This window comes from Desmodus rotundus, chromosome 3, assembly GCF_022682495.2.
Source record: "Desmodus rotundus isolate HL8 chromosome 3, HLdesRot8A.1, whole genome shotgun sequence".
Taxonomy (NCBI): domain Eukaryota; kingdom Metazoa; phylum Chordata; class Mammalia; order Chiroptera; family Phyllostomidae; genus Desmodus; species Desmodus rotundus.
The window spans coordinates 3,468,288-3,488,065 of NC_071389.1; the positions used below are offsets into that span (position 1 = coordinate 3,468,288).

General features: G+C 50.9%; 1 protein-coding gene across 13 annotated transcripts in view; it reads left to right on the plus strand.

The window, feature by feature from the left end:
• Positions 1 to 19,778, plus strand: part of CAMTA1 (calmodulin binding transcription activator 1) — a 761,376-nt gene that overhangs the window by 253,677 nt on the left and 487,921 nt on the right. For 12 of the 13 annotated variants that reach the window (XM_053920471.2, XM_053920463.2, XM_053920464.2 and 9 more), the window contains one exon: positions 6,907 to 6,974. Coding sequence is in view for 11 of the 13 variants with exons in the window: in XM_053920463.2 (XP_053776438.1) it covers positions 6,907 to 6,974 (68 nt within the window). In the remaining 2 variants the exon portion in view is untranslated. Of the gene's footprint in view, positions 1 to 6,906; positions 6,975 to 19,778 lie in introns of those variants that run through there. The other variant, XR_008426389.2, reaches the window with a different exon arrangement.

Consider the following 19,778-nt stretch of genomic DNA (forward strand, 5'->3'; position numbering starts at 1 on the left):
AGGGGAATAAAAAACAAAACATAGCTTGTTGTTTTGTTTAGTTTGTCCCAAGAAGGACTGTGGGCCCCTGGAGACTGGCCCTCCTCTCCCTGAAGTTGGACCCATGCCTTGAAGACGGGGTGAGGATGGGCCGCACCAGGAGAGCCGATTGAGGACGATGGAAGGAAAGGGACTCCTGTCCTTTGTCTGAGGGCGGTTGTACGGGAAATTGTGCCAGGAACTTCTCCAGGGTTGGGTGGGTGTTTCTGTGGGGTGTCTGCAGGGGGTCTCTTCTTCTGGAGAGGGAATGAACGTGACAGCAGCTTGGGCTGAGAGATGGAGGGGTGTTCCATCCCTCTGAGAAGCCCACACCCTTCCTGGAGAAACACAGGCTTGCCCACACCAGGGCCAGGGCACTGCTCTACACTCTGACGTGGACCAGTGGGACAGGAGCTCTGCATCCCAGGCAGCCTTTGCTGCCACACACCTGCCTTCTTACCAGGGCCCTGTGCCAGCCATGGGCATGCACAGGGCTTGGCTGCACGTGGCACACTGGTTCCGGAGGTTCCTCTGTTATTTACATCCAGAGCCACCTGCCCCGCATGGCGCCTGCGTGTGTCTGTGGAGCACCTGCAATGCGGCTGCTCTGAACTGAGGTGGGTCGTACATGGAAAACACATGGCAGAGTTTGAAAACGTGGTGTGGAGGGGAGTGCAAAATGGCTTGTGGCCCTTTTTTTAGTTAGTGAAATCATATTTTGGATACATTGTTTTAAAGTAGAAAGTATATTAGTAAATATATTTTAAATATTAATTTCTCCTGCTTCTTTTTACTTAATTTTTTTAAACGTAGCTTTTGGTGGTGGTAAAATCACTCCGTGGTTGGCGCTTGTGGCTCACATCACGTTTCTAGGGGACAGTGCTGCTCTGGTGCTGTGGGCCTGGCTGGGGGCTGCCTTCTGAATGGGGGTGCTCACCTCTTTGTGTAGGGTTCCAGCCTTAACTGCAGCAAGAATTGCCTCAGAAACAGGTTCTGTCTGTTTGCATCCATTAGAAGAGAACGTTGTGTGCTTTCGTTCAGCCCTCATCTGTGTCAACGGTCATCTCTGCACACAGGATCTCACTGGGGCTCTTCGGGATGTGGGAACTGAGACCCAGAGCCTCCCTGGATACTGAGAATCTAGGAGGGCACCAACCATGCACACAAATCCTAGTGACACAAAGCTAAGGGTCCAGGAGTGTTGTAACCACTGCCAAGGAGGTTCTAGAAGCTGGAGGTCACTGTGGAGTAAGGCATCAGGGAAGACTCCCTGGAGGAGATGGTCTGTGAACAGGGCTGGACGGGTTATGTTGGCAGAATCAGTGTATGGGGGCTGAGGTGGAAAAGGCCACGAGAAGCCAGGGTGGCACAACAATGCATTCTCACCTGCTAGTCGCTGGGGCAGCCTCCGCGTGGGTCTCCTGAACCTTGCCTGCCCACTGCTGGCTCACCCCAGATGGGCTTTGCAGTCCTCCATCCAAACGCATCAGCCTGGGGCAGACAGGCCCAGCCCCATCTGGTGGGTGATTGGCATGCCTGTGGGTGGTGGCGATGCGTGATGATACGGCGTGTGATGAGGCACGAATGCCACAGGCAGAGCTGTGCTGCCCCTGGGTCCTGCCCTTTCTGCCCTTCGTGCTGGGGCTTGTCAGTGTCTTGGGGAGGGGCCCACTTGCTTCCCTGGGACCAAGCAGATCAAAGGGGCCTGGGAGCCTCCTCCAGTTTGTTCCCCTGCCACACACAGACATCAGGGCTTGGCGGCGGTTTTTCTAGTTGAGCATCCAAAGGACAAACTAAACATTTAAAATCCGCAAGCTGGACAGTCTTTGCTTTGGAACGTGCAGTGAATTCCTTCATCTTGACAGTCCAGTTATTCTCCTCAGCATTGACGCAGGGCTTGGGATCCAGGAAGGGAGAGATGCTCTGGGACCCAGGGAGCTGGGCGAAGTCTGCAAGTCCAGGGTCCCTCTTTGTAGGCAGGGAGGGCTGGCATGCTCTTCGTCTTGGAGCCCCACCTCGCAGGCTGGCCACACTCCCTTCTTCCTTTTTATTGCAATTAGTTACACACGAAATTTGCCACTAGTGGCATTTAGAACATTCACAATGTTGTGTGACCTTCAGTTCTGTCTAGCTCCTGCCATTTCATCACCCCAAAGGAAACACATCCTTATTAGCATCACTCCCCACGCCTCTCCCTCCGACCTCTGGCAGCCACTCCTCTCCTTTGTCTCTGTGGACTCGCCTGTTCTGGACGTGCCGTAGAAATGTAGTCGCATGGTATGTGGTCCTTGTGTCTGGCTTCTTTCACCCAGCAGCATGTTTTCAAGGTTCATCCATGTAGCATGTATGATGACTTTATTCCTTTTTGTGGATGAACAACATTCTGTTATAAGAACCCACCATACTCTGTTTACCTACCCATCTGCCGATGGACACTTGGGCTGCTTGCACGCTTCGGCTGTTGTGACAAGACTTGCTAGAACATCCATGTGCACATTTTTGTTTGTCTCTGTTTTCACTTCTTGGGGCACACTCTCATCCTGTTGGAGTATTCTGTGGATTTTCTGGGCCAGACTTGGGTTCAAGAGGCAGCAAGTGGGAAAATCATGCACATACTGGGCACCAGGGGCCCTGGGGTCAGCCACAACCACGCTGGCCTTGGGCCAGTCCCTTCTGCTCTCTTTGCCTCGATTTCCTGTGCTGTAAAAAGGAGATAGATCAGACTTGTGTTTCCACCCACCTTCTTTGGAGCCCTAGGCTGGGGGTGCTTTGGGGAGAGAGGGAGGCCACCCAGGAAGGAGCTGCGATTCTTGTTTTCCAAACCTCTTTTCCTGTCATACAGCCCTCCCTTCTGGTCTGTTATTTTGTCTGTCTTAAGCAAAGGTTTCATGGATGGAAGGAATTTCCCTCTGCCTGAAGGAGATGAATCATACAAGGGTTTGGGGGTAGAAATAGGTTTGATCCTGCTCGAAGGAGAGGCTTCTGCTCATGGCAGCTCTGTCTGGTTCCTCCTGGTCCCCTGAAGGGAGGTGGGGTGGTGATGTTACTCTAGGTCCGTGGGGAGCAAGAGGCTGTCAGCCATTTGGGGAAAGCATGGTCTTCCACCTGCAGTTTTTCTTGTCTCTGTTTGAACACGTCATGGCTATCCTTTAGGAAATTCAGAGCAGCAGTGGAGAGTGTGGGCCCTGGAACCACTCTGCATGCATTGGGGTCCTTGTTCTATAGAGACTAGCCCTGTGACCTTGGGCCTCACCTGTTCAATGGGCATGATTCCTATTTCATACTTTTTGATGAGGATTACAATGTGAGGTTATCCTCCACAGGCTCCTAGAGCAACAATCGGCCTTAGGCACCCCTCTACCAGTGTCAGCCATTGAGGTGGTGGTGATGACACAGGCAGTGATGTCCTTCATCCCGTGGTCATCCCTCTTCTCAGCCCAGGGTACTCTTCTTACCTTCCTGCTCTGAATTTGGATGGTTCTTACTTGACTCCACACTGTTCAGCATCTAAATATTCTGTGTGGTTCTTTGGCATGCTCATATCTCTCTCCCAACCCACTCCTGAGCTTTGGGAAGTCAGGGTTCAGCCCGTGGTCTGCCCACCTGATGACGAGGTGACCCGAGATGAGGGTGAAGGAAATTGGCTGGGAAGACTGGGAAGCATGGGTCTAGGAGTAGACCCGTGACTGAGACATGCCCAGGCCAGTAGGGAGCCAGGCAGCAGTGTGGTGACATTCCCTGGTGGCAGAGGTCAGCACCAGGGCCTAGCCAACCTGAGCAGGACAGTGTGGAGCCTGGCTCAAGGCATTGTGTTTCCTTAGCTCAGAAAGGCTGCTTGGAAGTGGGCTGGGTGGTCTACCAAGGGGGCTCTCTGTGGGGGTATCATTGTGGTCTGGGGGTGGGAGGGAGTGCTCAAAGGTAGTTCCTAAGTCAATGTGACTTCCTGCGGCCTCTGCTTACTTTCACAGCAGCTCAGTAGACTCTGATGACCTGCTGGCTCTGGTCACAGGCTCTGGCTCTGGACTGTATGGCTGGCCCTGCCAGAGTGCTAACCTTGAACAGGTATAGTGGCTTCTCTCCAGGCTGCTCGACCATGAGCTCTTTCAGGGCAGCCTGCATAGTGGTCTTGTTTACTGACTAGCATATAGTAGGTGCTCAGTAAACACTTGCAGAATAAACCTGGAATGCATTAAGTGGTTCAGGAAGGTTTTTTCTGTGAAGGGCATTTGGAGTGGGAGGATTCTGCTGGGTTGGGGTGAGGGTTGGCTGAGGGGTGTTTGTGAAGGTATTTGGGTGTCTGGGTCATTGGGGCACTGTGATAAATCTGGAGGTAGCTTGGATGCACTGTGTCCTCATCCTCTAGGTCAGGGGGTCCCTTAGCTCTCAGCGTGATCCTGGGCAAGGACATGGATCCAAGGGGTTCCAGTTGGCACAGACAATTTCTCAGATACCAAGCCTCCTAAAATTCAGATAGGTGGACTGATACACACACGGGCTTTAGTTAGCCACTTCCTGGCTCCAGCCACTGTCTGCCCTCAGTGCTTTGTGAAACCTAGTGGGCACCGTAGACAAATGGAAGGGTTACTGCAGCTAACTCAGACCAGCCATTGTGACATTACCATTCATTGTGGGCACGGGGGGTAGAGGGTAGAGGGCGGGGATCAATGAAAGTAAGTCCAGCTGCACTGGCAACTTCTGATGGACCATTGGTACCTGCTACCTCATCACCGGCTTCTGGACAGGTGGCTCACACCGTGTAGACCTTATAATAACAATAATAGTAGATATGGTTGCGGGCATTGCTGGATGTAGTATGTGTATTAAGAATCATCACTCCTTGGAACTGCCCAAGTGTTTCATAGCTCAGTTTCATAACAAACTGAGGTCTAAACAGGTTGAGTCATGAGCTCAGGATCTGGCAGCTAAAAGGTGGCAGAGCTGGCAGCCAGTGCCAGTCTGTTTGCTTCTGGATCACATGTGCTTCACTGTGGTAGCATGTCACCTCCCTACAGTCACTCAGTGAAGTCACTGGCCAGAGTACACCAGGAAAAGCAGTTTTGCTGCATTTAAACTCTTGCTTCAACTGTCTTCAGTGATAAACATATACAAACATACAACACATTCAGAATACATGCACACAGACCCTCACTCACTTACATATGCACATTTATCCCTATAATGCCTGCTCTTCTCCTCCCTCCTCCCATCCATCTGCCCACCCAGCCATCCAATCCATCTGCTGGACAAACATGTATCAGGACACTGTTAGGTCTCGGGATACATCAGTGATGACATATTTTTTGCCCTCGAGGAGCTCATGGGCCAGTGGGGAATGCTACCCAAGTAAACAAGCAATTAGGATGCACAGTGATCCATCCTTTGCACTCGTGAAGGGCGCCAGGCACCATGGGAGCACACGGGATGGGCAGGCAACCCATCTGATGCCTCTCTCTCATGAGACCTTAGGGAAAGCATTTTCTAAGGAGAGGAAGTAGAATATGAAAGGCCCAGGTATGTGAGGAAACAGTGTGCTAGTTGATTAGCCTCTTTAGCTGTAACCAAGGATAGAAACCCATTCAGTGAGGCAAGCCTGTGTTTGCCACAGGTTCTGCTTCCAGACTGAGGTGGCCAGGGCTCCATGTTACTGGTCACTGGCTACCTCGTGGGAGCAGCTGGTTTCCACAATCACATCACACACTGATCTCCATCGGGGCCTGTGGACTTCACGGCGTGGCTGGGCTGGCATTTTCCACTTTAACCTGCTTTGCTTACCTGATTTTGGTGGTAATCTCTGTTTTTTCTTCAAAGCCAAGTTTAGCATCTGAGGTCACAGGTGGCAACTGCATTGTGCCCAAGCCCAGGGGAGGCTGATATGGAGGAAGGCCATGAGCCTGTGGGCGGAGTGCTGTCCCAGGACCTGTGGCTACAGAAAGAGTTCAGACCGGGGCCTCTTCTCTGCATGCTCCCGATAGTGAAGGGCAGCAGCTCCGTGTTGTATCATCACCAAGATCAAGGGAAATGTGTACTGCCGCAACCTTAATTTAACTTACAGTCCCTGCCAATTTCACGTTAGCAGGTCTGTTTGGGGCTGGAAGTAATGGGCCATATCATGCCTCTGAGCTGGAGCAGTGACTTATGTTGATGTCACCCACTAGCTTTTCATGGAAATTATTAATAAATCAGTAATTCTATCTGCAGCGATGTTGTTGTGTTTATAAATATTTAATTTACCTTCAGGTGCCCACATTTTCTCCATCTTTGCCTTAAACTCTGCTGACATTGCTCTTCTTTCTGGAGCTCAGCTCAGTAGATTAAGTTATCAGTAGTGCAAAAGGTTAACTTTCTCCCTCTCTCTCTCTCTGTCTCTCTCTGACTCTCTCTCTGGGATATGGCTTTATTGGTTCATTTTAATCTTTGTGTGATTTGGCTCAGGGGGTTGGGAATCAAGCTGAGAGAATGCACTGTCTCCTGTGACAATGATAAAAGATTAGTCCAGCTTCAGAGGAAGACAGACCGAACTTTCCAATTACAATCTTGCACGAGTGGAGACCTATTGTTAGCATGCGTTTTTTCCCTCCTTAAATTAATGACATTTAGAATCTGAAATGGTGTCTGATGTTTTCCACCCATGGAGAAATAAATATCTTTGTCCTTGCCACTGACTCATCTTTTGAAACCCAGTGCTTTGATTACTATTGTGAGGCAGGTTGAATGGACAGGGCTTACAAAAATCAAAATAGAAGCGCAGTCAAGTCGAGTGTTTCCTGGCAGAGATGGGTTCCAGCCTCGCAAAGGGAGAAAGCAGCTGGGGAACAACGAAGTTTTCTTACCATTCTGGATCCAACATGAGCTAATTGTTGTTATTATCTCTTTATTCTTCTCTTTCAGGAAATTGCAGCTTATTTGATAACATTTGAGAAACACGAAGAATGGCTCACCACATCCCCTAAGACAAGGTAAATGCCCCAGCTCTTGCAGTTTTTCAGATATGTACAGTGAATGGGTTGATTTTCATTGATTACCTGATTGGGCCCGTCAATTCATGGGCAAGCTGAAAATGCCACGTTTTGTTGGATAGCTCGTAACACTGAGGCCTCACTGGATGACCTGAGACCATGGTGGTGACTGCAGGTGGTGGATTGAAAACCACATAGCTGCTGGTACCTGGGTCGGGACTTTGAACCTGGCGGCTTCACGCTTGAGCCCTCTGCCGGGTTCTCTGACAGCCCTGGTGGGCAGGAATGTCAGGGGGTGTTGCTTTTTGGGAGCATGCCCACCTGCCACCAGTATTTTCTAGAAACTTACTTTTTTAAAAGGGCAACGACCTAAACTGCCTGCTTTCATCTCAATGCGTTTTACAAACTGAAAGTCACGTTATTCTTGATGGTGGGGAGAAGAGCTCCCAAATCGGAAGCGGTGGCTAAGTCTGCAGTTCACTGTGTAGTCAGCGTCCTTGAACCTGCCCACGGCCACAAGCACTGAGCTTCTCCCGCCCTCCCCACTGGGAGGAGAGGGAATCAGTGAAGACACCGCAACTTGTGTTCTGCCAGTGCTGGTGATATTATTTTGTGCAGAATGGTGAAATCAAGATTTAGGGTTCATTTTAAAGGCAGTTTCTCCTCTCCTCTCCAGCTCTCAGCTTTTTATGTGCTGGTAGGCTACATTCTAGAGCTTCAGAAACATGTGGCTCCTCTCTTCCAATTGACATAGCTTTTCTGTCAGTGGTGACAGGGCCAGGTGTTTATTAGTTTCAAGAGCGAGGCTTACAGGAGCACTGGGCTGTGTGCTGAACTGAAGAGGTAGAATGCCCAGTCTGACCCACTTTGGGAAGAAGCGCCATATTTTCCAGGTTTGTTAACTAGGAAAGGGGTGGCATTTGTCCTCTGTCCCCATGGCCATCAGCTTGACCCATTCATCCTTTCTGAGCCATGGAGGGAAGAGGGTCTTGTCCCCTAGAATGTCAACTCATTCTAGAAGGCACTTTAAAAGATGACTCCATCAGACTTAGGTTTTTAGTGGTTAACATCCTTCAGATGGGGCAGCCATTTCTGCAGAGAGGTCAGAGGACATTGAGGAAAGGGAGATTGTTTCCCGGGGTCCACATCTCCTGGTGGTGTGGGGGTGGGGGTAGAGGTTGGCTCTGAGCAGCTTTTCCTGAATGCCACAGTGTGCCCTCCTCTTCTCAGCCTTCTGGGCCATGCTTTCCCTTGCTGTAAAATCAGGTGGTTTGTAACAGTCAGCTTTTGCTGTGATAATGCAATGTAAGAAGCCATCTCCAAACTTTGTGGCTTATAACAATAGACCTTCATGTCTTTCTCACAGGTCTTTGGGCTGGCTATGGCTTTGGGGTGGGTTCAGGAGCACTTGACACATCTTTTTGTTCACTGTCTGGGACATCTGGTCCTCCTGGAGGATGGCAGAGGCTTAGAAGCCCCAGGCAACCCATGCAGGCACAGTGGAAAGCCCTGCTGCATGTGGCGTCTGTGTCACATCTGCTCACAAGCCCACTGGCCAAGCCCAGTAAGAATGGGGCCGGGAGGGACATTCCTCCTTAGGCTGTGGGGTGGGGGCTGGGTGGAGAGTGAAGGGTGACACAGTTTACTATTCGGTGAGCACAGCCGTATCCCAGACTGTGGGGAGCCTGGCCCATTCATCTTGCTTCTCTTCTGGGGGCATTTCCTTCCACGGTGGTTATTCCCAGACTCGAGCGGGGAGCATGCGGAGCTCAGCCCTGGCATTTCATTCAGTAGGTCTGGTTGGGGCCTGACTGTCTGACGTTTCTAACAAGATCCCAGGTGATGAGGGGTGTGGCCCACCTGGGACCTTGCTTTGAGAACCACTGCCCCAACTTCTTGGGAGAGAAGGAGGCCTGTCTGGTTTCTGCCTCTCCACTGTTCCCTGACTCCTGACAGCAGCTCTCCTCGCAAGCAGCCTCCAGCCCTGCCGTGTGCCCTTCACTCCTTGGCGAGACGCTCCTGGAGTCTAAGTGGGAGGGAAGAACTTCTGTTTAGCCAGAAGGGGGGACCTCCGGGCCGAGTCCAGCCAGCCAGCTGGTTTCAGACGTGCCGACAGGAACTCTTCTGCAGCCACTGTCTGACGGCCAGTTGGACCTGTCGGGGCGGGAAGGTTCTGCCTCCTGTTTCAGCCTTTGGAATTTGGGTTCCAGATGAGCAGTGAATGCCACTCACCGTCATGCCTGACTCACTTGACTTTTTGGAGTATAGTTAGAGCCAAGAGACTTCCTGTCCTGAGGCATAAGGGGGGGTGTGACAAAGAGAAGGAGTGTGGATGTCAGATGTTGATACATCTGAGTCTGAACCTGGCTGTCACTGAGCAGCTTTGTGGTGTTAAGAAGTCACTTCAGCCCTTTTAAAAGCCCCACTTTTTCTTCTTCATGTGTGGAGTGGAGCCGATACTGACCCTGTCCTCATTGGGCCATTATGAGGACTGAACAATACAATATTTGTGACCTTGCTTTGCATGCTGGGAGGGTCTGCGCTGCTGCAGGGGCGTCACAGTTCCTCTTGTCAGCGAAGGGCCCTTCCTGGGCCCGCTGTAGGCCTCGGCCTCAGAAAGCGTGCGCCAGAATCTCTCCAGGTTTGGGAAGGGCGGCTTCCTCCTGGATGCAGGGGCTGGAGGTGGAGTGTTGCCTCCAGTATCACATCTACTCCGTTTACACTCGGAAGCTGCTTGTCCCAGGAGGAGGAAAAGTTGCTGCGGTTGTTCAAGGACCTTCCTAAATTAGTTGTTGAGTCGGGTTTGGATCCCTCCGCCCATCTCTACGATTGAAATTAATTGGTGCAGTTAACTGCTGAGTTCATACAAACTGGCCTCCTGGTATTAAGGAATTAATGGCACCAATACTCTGCTGAATGAGAAGGCAATACAACTTCTGTTTGCTGCCGCCACTGCTAATTTCATTTTAGAAAATTAATAAAAATGAATTGCACCACTGACATTTATAGAGTTTCCTAATAAAATGATACATTGTTTGTGTGGAGGAATCCCTATTAAATTAATTGTTGTAATCACCCCACATATAGATGTTGGTATAGGAGCTGCGCCGGCACCTACCCCTTGTCTCCGTGGCTGGGTGACGGCCGGGGGTTACAAATATAGCCCTTGCTCCAATTCTGCCCTAATTATAGAGAAGGCCCCGGGAGCCCTGCTCACCTGTTCGATAATGAAGTGTGCTACACGGGGGCTCCTGGGGTTGGGGGCTGTGGGGCAGCCGTGGCACTGAGACAGGGCAGAGTGCTGAATGTTCAAACAGCCCGTATTGTAGCATCAGCAACTGGGACCTTCTGGAAATGGCAGTTTGAAAAATCACCCTTCAGGACGTCTTCATGTGGCACTTGCTGTGTGCTCAGCACTGTAATAATACCATTTGGAGACCCTGGGGAGCTCCATGCTCCCCACCCCACGAGGTGGATTTCCAGTCTTGGGATCCAGAGCTTCCTCCCTCTGTCTAGAATGATCTTCCAGCTCCTCCTTCTGGCCTGATTCACGGGGTCATGTTCCCTGTGAGGCCTTCCCTGAACACACAATTTAAAATCGCCCCCCGCCCCCACCAGAACCCCCTCCCTCTTGTTTTATGTTTCTCTTGAGTGCTTATCGCCATCTGACACCACGCATTCCACCTATTTGTCTGTTTAATTCCTCTATTCATCACCCGACCTCCTCTTCCCCAGAGCAGAACTGGCACGAGGAGAGGGATTTTGGTCTTTCTTGTGGGTGGTGTGTCTCCCACGCCCCCTGTAGGCTGGACGCATGGTGGGTGCTCAGGACATACACCACCTCCGCCCTGTGCGTGCGAGGGGAAGGAGAGGGAGGCAGGAAGCGTGGCTCTCTGCGTGTTGGGAAGGGACAGACCTGCTTTACTCGGTTTTATTTCTGTCCTGAGTTTCTCCCCCCAGGACTGGCTAATGGACTAGCTTTGGGCTCTGGAGCAAGCACTCTGTGGGCTGGCGCTGTGCTTTTTTATTTTTCCTGTTCAAAATATTTTCTATTATTAGATTCTAAGAGAAAATTAAAAAAAAATTTTAACTTATTGCGGTGGCATTGGTTAATATGTAGATTTCAGGTGTAGAATTCTATAACACATCATCTGTATGTTGTGTTATGCGTTCACCACCCCAAGTCAAGTCTCTTTCTGTCACCATTTATCCCATCTTTACCCTCTTCTACCTCTCCTCACCCCCTTTCCCTCTGGTCATCACCAAACTGTTGTCTGTGTCTATGAGGTTTTCTTTTTTTTCTTTTTTTTTTTTTGCTTAATCTCTTCACCCTTTTCAGCTAGTCCCCAACGCCTCACCCCACCCCCGACAGCTGTCCATCTGTTCTCTGTATCTATGAGTCTCCTTCTATTTCGTTTGTTTGTTTATTTTGTTTATTACATTCCACATATAAATGAAATCACACAGTATTTGTCTTTCTCTGGCTGGCTTGTTTCACTTAGCATAATGCTGTCCAGGTCCATTCATGCTGTTACAAAAGGTAAGGTTTCCTTTTTTATGGCTAAGTAGTATTCCACCGTGTACATGTGCGCAGCTTGTCTATCCCCAGTGCTGTACTTTGAAATTTTTTCAAAGCTCTGCCAGGTACTGAGACTCAGAGAAGGCACAGGGTTTGTCTGGGTTGCATAGCAAGTGTCAGAACTGGAATTTGAGGCCAGGATAAAGCCCACACAGTCTTGGCTTTTATGCTACACCTCTGCTGCTCTCGGTGGGTGTGGGGATTGGAGGTGAGCCTCTCTGCCTCTCCACCTCCCAGGTCCATGACTTCCGAACCCCCGGGGAGACCGGGCACCAGGTGGAGCCTCCCTTAGTCAGTGAGCGTGGCTCAGGTGCATCAGCCAGGTGTGTTCCTGTGCTGCATCCTGAACTGGATTTGGCCCTGAAGTGGCAGGCAGCATGGGAGAAAGGCACTGTCCCCTGCATGGTGGAGTGCAGGGGCAAGCGGAGTCCCACAGGGGGCTGCAGAATTTAGCCGCCCCAGTGATTTATTTCTCCTCCCCTGGGAAATGAGCAACCTTCCCCAGAAGCTGGGGCTAGGCAGGCTCACGATGGAGCTGAAAGTACTTCCTTTCCAGGAATCCTGTGTGACCAGGTGGAAGGAGGCTAGAAAATGCTCTTAATTATTTAATTAATTAATTAGATGTATATGGATAGCACCTTAACACTGAAGCACTAAAGGTCTAGTAATAGAACTTTCCTATAATGAACACTAAATGCTTTTTGGCTAATAAGCCGCAGTAAAACAGTCAAGTAGAGGGAAGGTCTGGAAGTAAAGAGAAGAAAAGTAAGACCTGAACTTCAAGAAGGTCCAGCTGACATTGAGAGACCCCCACCCTCCTGCCCTCAGCTCTCGAGAGTCCCTCCCTCAGTTCTGGACCTACTCCCCCCAGGGGACACCAAGACCTGGATCCTCTGCTCTTTCTTTTCTTTTTTTATTGTTGATCTATTACAGTTGTCCCCATTTTCCCCCATCGCTCTCCCCTGCCCCACAACATCTCCCTAGCTCCCACCGTCAATCCCCACCCTGTTGTCCATGTCCATGGCTCATTTATACTCGTTCTTTAACTAGGCCCTTCCCCTTCTTTCCCTGTTATCCCCCTCTCCCCACCCCTCTGGTCCCCGTCAGTCTGTTCCTTGTTTCCATGCCTCTGGTTCTATTTTGCTCATTTGTTTCTTTTGTTGATTAGGTTCCACTTATAGGTGAGATCATATGGGATTTGTCTTTTGCCGCCTGGCTTATTTCACTTACTCACTAGCATAATGCTCTCCAGTTCCATCTACGCTGATATGAAGGGTAGGAGCTCTTTCTTTCTGCTGCGTAGTATTTCCTCTGCTTTTTCTTACTGTGACCCCATCACAGAGTTCCAAGAATGCCAGGGTGTGATGGTTCACTCTGTGGACCATTTCCCAAGTCTGAGTCCCTCTCCTGGGTGCCTGCTGTCATATTATCAAATATGTCATCTTTCCTCTTCCTAAGAAGGAAGGGAAGCCCTCACTCCCACCCAGGGCCACTGCTGACTTCCCCACTTCTTGGAAGAGCCACCTCATTTTAAAGACTCCCAACTCACACTTGTACTCCTTCTTGGCCTCTCTTTCTTTTGTCCCCTGAGTGGAATTAGTCACTAGCTCTGCCAGTGTCCAGATGAATTCACATCCTTACTCCTGTGTCCCCCAGGCTTGGCCCTTACCCTTCACATCAGGCTGAGCATCAGAACAGCTCCCCATTGTGCTTCTCTCTCCTGGCTGGATGTCCTCACCCCAACATTGTTCCACGCATAAGCCTCGCAGATGTCTTGTGAGGTCAAATCTGTACTCTGGTGTTGAAGTGAAGGTCGCTCTTCCGCCTGGGCCTCCCTTTCTCAGTGCTCTTCTGTGGCCCCCCTCAAAGTGCCTGCTCCAGTTAGGGAGTGCTTGCCGCCTCCCACACACACCTTCTGTGTCCCGTACTTTGGCCTTCACTTGACCATTGACCTCCACTCAAATGCGTCTGTCCAGCCTAGTCTGCCTGTCCCTCAGATCCCCCTCTTCCTGGGCACCCTCCACAAACATGCCCACTCCTAAGGAACCCTCCACATTCACCTTGTCTTCCATCATTTGACAGTGTAGCTGTGCTGGTGTGTAAGTCTTGCCTTCCCAATGAGATGGCCAGCTCCCGTGCCCTGCGTCCTGCTGTCTCTTTTGCTTCTGAATGGCTGTGTACAGAGGGACAGGAGCTTTGATGGGGGGAGCATGGGGTGCTGTGCAGACTCCTGGCCAAGTGGCAGGTGGCAGCAGCACAGACCAGCAGAGAGGATCGGGGCAGTGGTGCCCATGTGTGGGCAGAGGGCTCACCTAGAAGCCAACCTGATCGAGCTCTGGGCTGATTCCTATGCAGTGGTGTTGTTTTGGCTAGTCCCTCTGTAAGTGGCATGTGGGGGTGACCCGTTGGCCACCTCTGGGGCATCTGCTCCTTGGGAAAGTTACAACACTTTTCTAAGGAAGCCCTTATTCCTGGGGAGGCTGCTCGAAGGGTCAGAATAGAATTGCATAAGTCTTATAGAGATCCCATCTGAATGAGTAAAACATTCCCCAAACTAAAAGGGAAGGGATTCTGACACATGCCACAACGTGGGTGAACTCTGAGGACGTGGTGCTCTGTGAAGCGAGCCGGCAGCAGGACAGTACCGCCTGCTGGCACAGATGGGAGGGGCTGGGAGTTCTTGGAGACAAAGCAGAATGCAGAGTGCCAGGGGCGGCGAAGGGGAACATGGGAGTGAGTGTGTAATGGGGGCAGAGTTTCAGTTTGGGAAGATGAGCAGATCTGGGGATGATGGTGGGGATGGCTGCACTACAGTGTGACTGTACCTAGTGCCACTGAACTGAATACTTGAAAATGGCTGAAATGGAAAATTTTATGTTATGTATATTTTATAACACTTAGAAAAAAGATTCCCAGAACTGCTTTTGTAGGTCTTTCTGTGCCCTGTTGGCACAGGTGGGCAGAGGTGGGGACTGAGAATTGGTTTGGTGTGTGTGGAGGCGGGCGAGGAGGGTGCTGTTGAGGACAGTTTGGAAGGGCAGCCTTACACCTAGATCGTTTCAGGGACTCTGTTCTTCGGAACCACAAAAGAAAAATAAACTAGGTCAGCAATCATCTCAATGTGTGACCTTTGCATTATGCTGAATTGGGGAACTGCTCTCAAATTAACATAATGATGTGTCATGTTACATCCAGTTCAGCATTTGCCTAATGTATTGAGCAAATCCTTGACGAAGTCCTAACTATCACCATTAAGCAAAGAGCCAGTGTAGTGTGAGGGGAGTTCATGAGTGGGTCTGCTGACTCAGGACTCAGGAGGAGCCCCAGCCTGCCTGGGACCCTCCCCACCCCAAGGCTTGTTCTGCAGAGGTCCCTTGGTTTCTGGATGAAGCGGGAATTAGCTGTGACCTGGATCCTGAGAGCATCTGGTGTCTCCACAGTGGTGGGGAAATCCCTAGTCTCCTTGCAGAAGTGGGTCTGTCCCAGATTCTAGGTCATTATCCGGAATTGCAGACTGCAGAGGAGGCAAAGCAGCCAGAGCTGGCAGAGGCCACCTCCCCAAGTCCCCACCGTGCACAGGAGGGGCTGAGGCGTGGGCCGTGCAGCCGGCACCTGGGTGGGCAAGGGGACTTTGTCACGCATACCCGGGTTTGTGTGTCCTCAGCTGTACTCAGCCACCGGTTGAAATGGCACCTCCAGCCGTGCCAGCCTTCATCGTGCCCTGGGCGTCCTTGTGGGAGGGGGATGATGGAGGGGAGAGGGTGTTTGTGTCTTGTGTCTTCCTGGGTTCGACAGCTGCCTGCTCCTGCCTCTACTTTCTTTTGTTACTTTAAATTATATTTAAAATAGCCATGCACATAGTTTAATAAGTTAAATGGTCGTAAAGGCTCATAAGAAAAAACAGCATTCCTCTGCCCTGCAGCTCAATCCTGTTTCCCAGGAGTGGCCACTTTCAGTTCTTTTAGTTCTGATATTTACCCCAGATTTCTCTGTGTGTTTATTCTGCTATTACTTGATTTTTCCATTTTAGATATTATCTTGTGACTTCCTCATATGCTCAGTGAAGCTTTAGTCCTCCCATTCTGCTCTCTGCTTCGTTTTCCTTATGATGGAAGTGCTTGTTAACGGAGTAGCCAGCGTTGGGCAATTCTGACATCTCTAGATGCCACTCAGGTTCTGCAGAGAGGGATCCGTCACCACGCTGCCTGGTGGCTTGGGCTGGCTTAGCTGCCAGGGGTCGGGGAACCAGGCAGGAGAGAGGCTTGGAATTTCCCCAGAAATTACTTCACACTTGGCATGCACAAGTGTTTCTTGCCTCTCCTCTGTGGTCTACAGGTCCGGAGTCTTTTGGGCTTTCTCCCCAGAGGATAAACATGTCTCCAGTGGGGACAGAGGCCAGGCGGTCGTCTGTTTGCTCAGGTCCATGTAGGGCAGGGAGTGTCTGGTGTTCACCACACAGGCCTGCAGCCCTCTCTTGCCTCCCACCCTGTCCCTCACCTCTGCCTTCTTTGGCATCTGAGTCTTTCTGGGGTTCTGCAGATGAATTGGCTTTTTCCTGCTGTCCCCTCTGGGCACGTGGGTTTGAGCTTCTTCCACTTGGCTACGTCTGCTTCCCAACTCTCTAGGATGTGTCCACACCTTTGACCCATGCTCATCTTTGTTCCCTCTTCTCTGTCCCTGTGGGCTTAGACCTGCTTTCATCCCTTAACTGTCACTGGATCAGAGGTGCGATGCTCAGTCCTCCACGTTGCCTGGCCCTGCTGCTGCACTAGCTCTCGCTTTCTCATCCTCTCTCCCTCTTATGCTCACTCTCAGTCTGACTTCCGTTTTACTTGCTTGCTTTTTTCTCTTTCTTCCTCTTTTTTTGGGAGAAATGCCTCATAATGCAGTTTTGAGGTTTCTAAATGCACCGCTGCTCAGGGCCCAGGAAACCTTGCTGCTGAGATGCGCATGCTCCCTGTGTGTGAGGGTACAGCCCTAGAGGCCTGCAGCCCAGCTGACAGCGCAGCCCATGCATCTGCTTCCCCACCTGCTTCAGTGCACTGCCCTTGGTTCAGAGCCTCTTGCGATGTTGGCCCAGCAACTTGGCCTATCCCTGGGCAGAGTTTCAGGGTCCCGGGGGTTGCCAGGGCTATCCGGTGTGCCGTGTATGCCACCTGACAATGGCACCTCTGTGCTCTTTATGTCAGTGGTGTGAAGGTGTCTCCGTTGGATGGTACAAAAGTCCTATGTGGCCGTGTGCTTCTGATCAGGGCACCTGTGATGCAAGGTGGGGTGCAGAGGTACTCTGATTAGAGACTGCTCACCCAGGGTGATGTCTGCTGGTGTCTCTAAGCACAGCCTGGCAGGGGCGACGATTACTGAGAATGAAATGGCTTGCTGGCACTGAGCTCACACAGATCGATAGGCATTTGCATAGCCTGCCTGTCAGCATTCATGGGTTGTGGGCTTGTTTTGTTTCTGTTGTCTGTGAGTTTATTCGTAGTATCCTCACTCCCCTATCCTGGGTTTAGAAAATTAGGACTGTTATTTCTGTAATGGGCTGGACTGGCATCTGTAGTATTTTCTCTGAATCAATGCTGATCTAATTAATTGTTACTGGCTACAGGGAAGGCAGCTGCCCGAGTGCCCAGCAGCATGGAAAGTGGGGAGCCATGTTCTCGAGGCAGACCCTTTGTACAATTCATAATTTTCTGTGCAATGAGTCATTGCCAAGTCCACTGGGTATTCTGGGCTGCACTCAGCCTGGCCAGGAGGTATGACTGTCTATGCTATTCTTAGGTTCTCCACAGTCCTTCATTAGGGGGTTTGAAAAAAAATTCAAAACACACAAATACAGAGCACACACATATAGACACATAGACACATACACATATGCACAGGCAGGTGCAAGTGCATATACACACATGCAACACACATGCACACACTTACACACACACACACAGGCAATATAGACACAAGCGTGTATACATACATGCATATACAACACACATGCCCTGATAGACTCAGGCATGCACAGACATGCATAGAAATGCATGTACAGATGCACAATACACATGCACGCATAAGGGCATATGCCACACATGTGCAACACAACATACTATACATGTGTACATGTGCAGACAACACATGCAGATACGTGTACACATGATACATTGTCTTCAGTTGTGGTTTTCTTTTGTAAGGAAAACATTTCTGGGAATAATTTCCTTCTTTTTATTAAATGACTTAATAAGATGGAACATTGAAACATTTTGGGTAGAGGAAAATTTCTCCTGAAAGGGGAAATCAGTTCTGTGTTGGCTGCCCTGACCTCACCTGGAAGGGAACTCACCGTTGATTGAACTGTTTAGTTAGAGGTGACTGGGGGGGGGGCAGAGGGAGCCCAGGTCCAGGCTGGGCAGCCGTGGGTGGGGGCGGGTCCTGGCTATATCGAGGGTAGGGTATTTGCTAAGCCCCTCTAGGCTGGCCGCTGTGTGATTCCCATTGCTGCCCTGATGAAGTCAGCAGGAGTTCAGGACAAGGTTTTTCTTCTTGTTGGCAACTCTTGAGACCCAGGACCTTCTGACTGCAGCAGAAATGGATTGTATGTACAAGGGCAGCTGGTGCCCGAACACATACAATCACACCAATGCCAGGGTTCAGGGGAAAGTAATGAAATTCGGGAGAGAACAAACCTCATGCGCAGTGACGGGGGAGCGAAAGCAGGCCAGGTGTGTCCCCAGGAGCACAGCCCGCCCTGTGAAATGTGCCAGTTCCATGTGTTTCCACAGGCACAGACCTGCGACATCCAGGGTCCTGAGCTCCTGAGAATCAACTCGGCCCACCAACTCTGGAACATGCTGTCCCCCTGACCTGGTTGGACGGCGCTCTGTTTGGGGAAGGGGTGTGGTCTTCTCCAGGGGTTACTTGTGAGACCTTTACTTCTGGACAGATGATACCAAATGGTCACCTCATGTTGTTGTTGGCCTGCTTCCAGTCATCTGTTTAGTGAATACTTTTTAATTGCTCAGGGCGTGCCAGGTGCCACGCTAGGCTTTGGGGATGTGGTAGAGAATGAGACAGGTACTATATAATAACAGCGATTTTGAGGAGTGCCACAGGGTCAAGTGCCATCAGAGGCTGCGCCACAGGTGGGTGTGGGCAGTAGGGGCCGTGATGGTCAGGCTGCCTTCCTTAGAGGCTGAGCTTTGGGCAGAGACCCGAAGGTTGAATGTGTGTGTACATGTGTTTGAGTGTGCATGTGCATGAGTGTGTATGAGCATAGATGAGTGCATGAATGTGCATGTTAGTGTGCCTGTGTGTGAGTGCAAAAATGCATGCATGTGTATGCATTAGTGTGCAAACACAAGCACACGTGTGCACACACAAGCACATGTGTGTGCACGAATGCACGTGAGTACGTGTGTGTGTGTGTGTGTGAGAGAGAGAGAGAGAGAGTGTGTGAGACCGTATGAGCATGGGTGTGTGAGAGTGTGGGCATGTGTGTGAGCGTGTATGTTGAGGGTGGGAAGAATGGGTATGTTATGGAGGAAAGTACCCGATGCCTGACCGTGCTGTGGTAAACTGCAGGTCCGAGGTAGGAAGGCATTTGGGGAGTGTGAGACTAGACAGCCAGGCCTGCAGCTGCAGATGGTGAAGCCAAGGAGAGCCTGAACGGTGGAGCTGGAGAAGCTGGCGAGGCGGAGGGGAGTGGGGGCTGGGTGGAACAGGCTTAGGATTCAGGGATAATGCCGGGTGCAGCTGGGACTCCCAGTGGAGGGTTTTGGGCAGGGCAATTAAGCAAGCGGAATAGGATGAACAGGCTTTTCTCAGTTGCTCTGGACCAGATAGACAAGAATGGAAGTCCAGAGAAAGCAGGAGGGCGCGCTGACGTGCCGCTGCCGTCACCCGTTTCAGTGATGGGAAGCCTGAGGCACTGTCTGAAGGTACGCATGTCCTGTTAGCTGCTCTCCCTCAGAAGACACAGTAGAGCTGACCTACCCAGAGAGTCAGAGGACACTCAGTGAGCCGGGCGGCCCTGGAGGAATTGGGCGTTCAGTAGCTCGCAGCTCTGGTCCTCCTAGAATGTCACTTGCTTAGCATTTGGCAGGTGTCACACCCCACCCGTTCCTCTGTCTCCTTACATTCTGTGCTCATCCCGCTCTCTCGCTTCTGCTACTCAGTCCCTCCTCTTCTGACGGGGTTGTGACTGAGGCCCCTCGGGACGATGTGGTCTCTGGAGG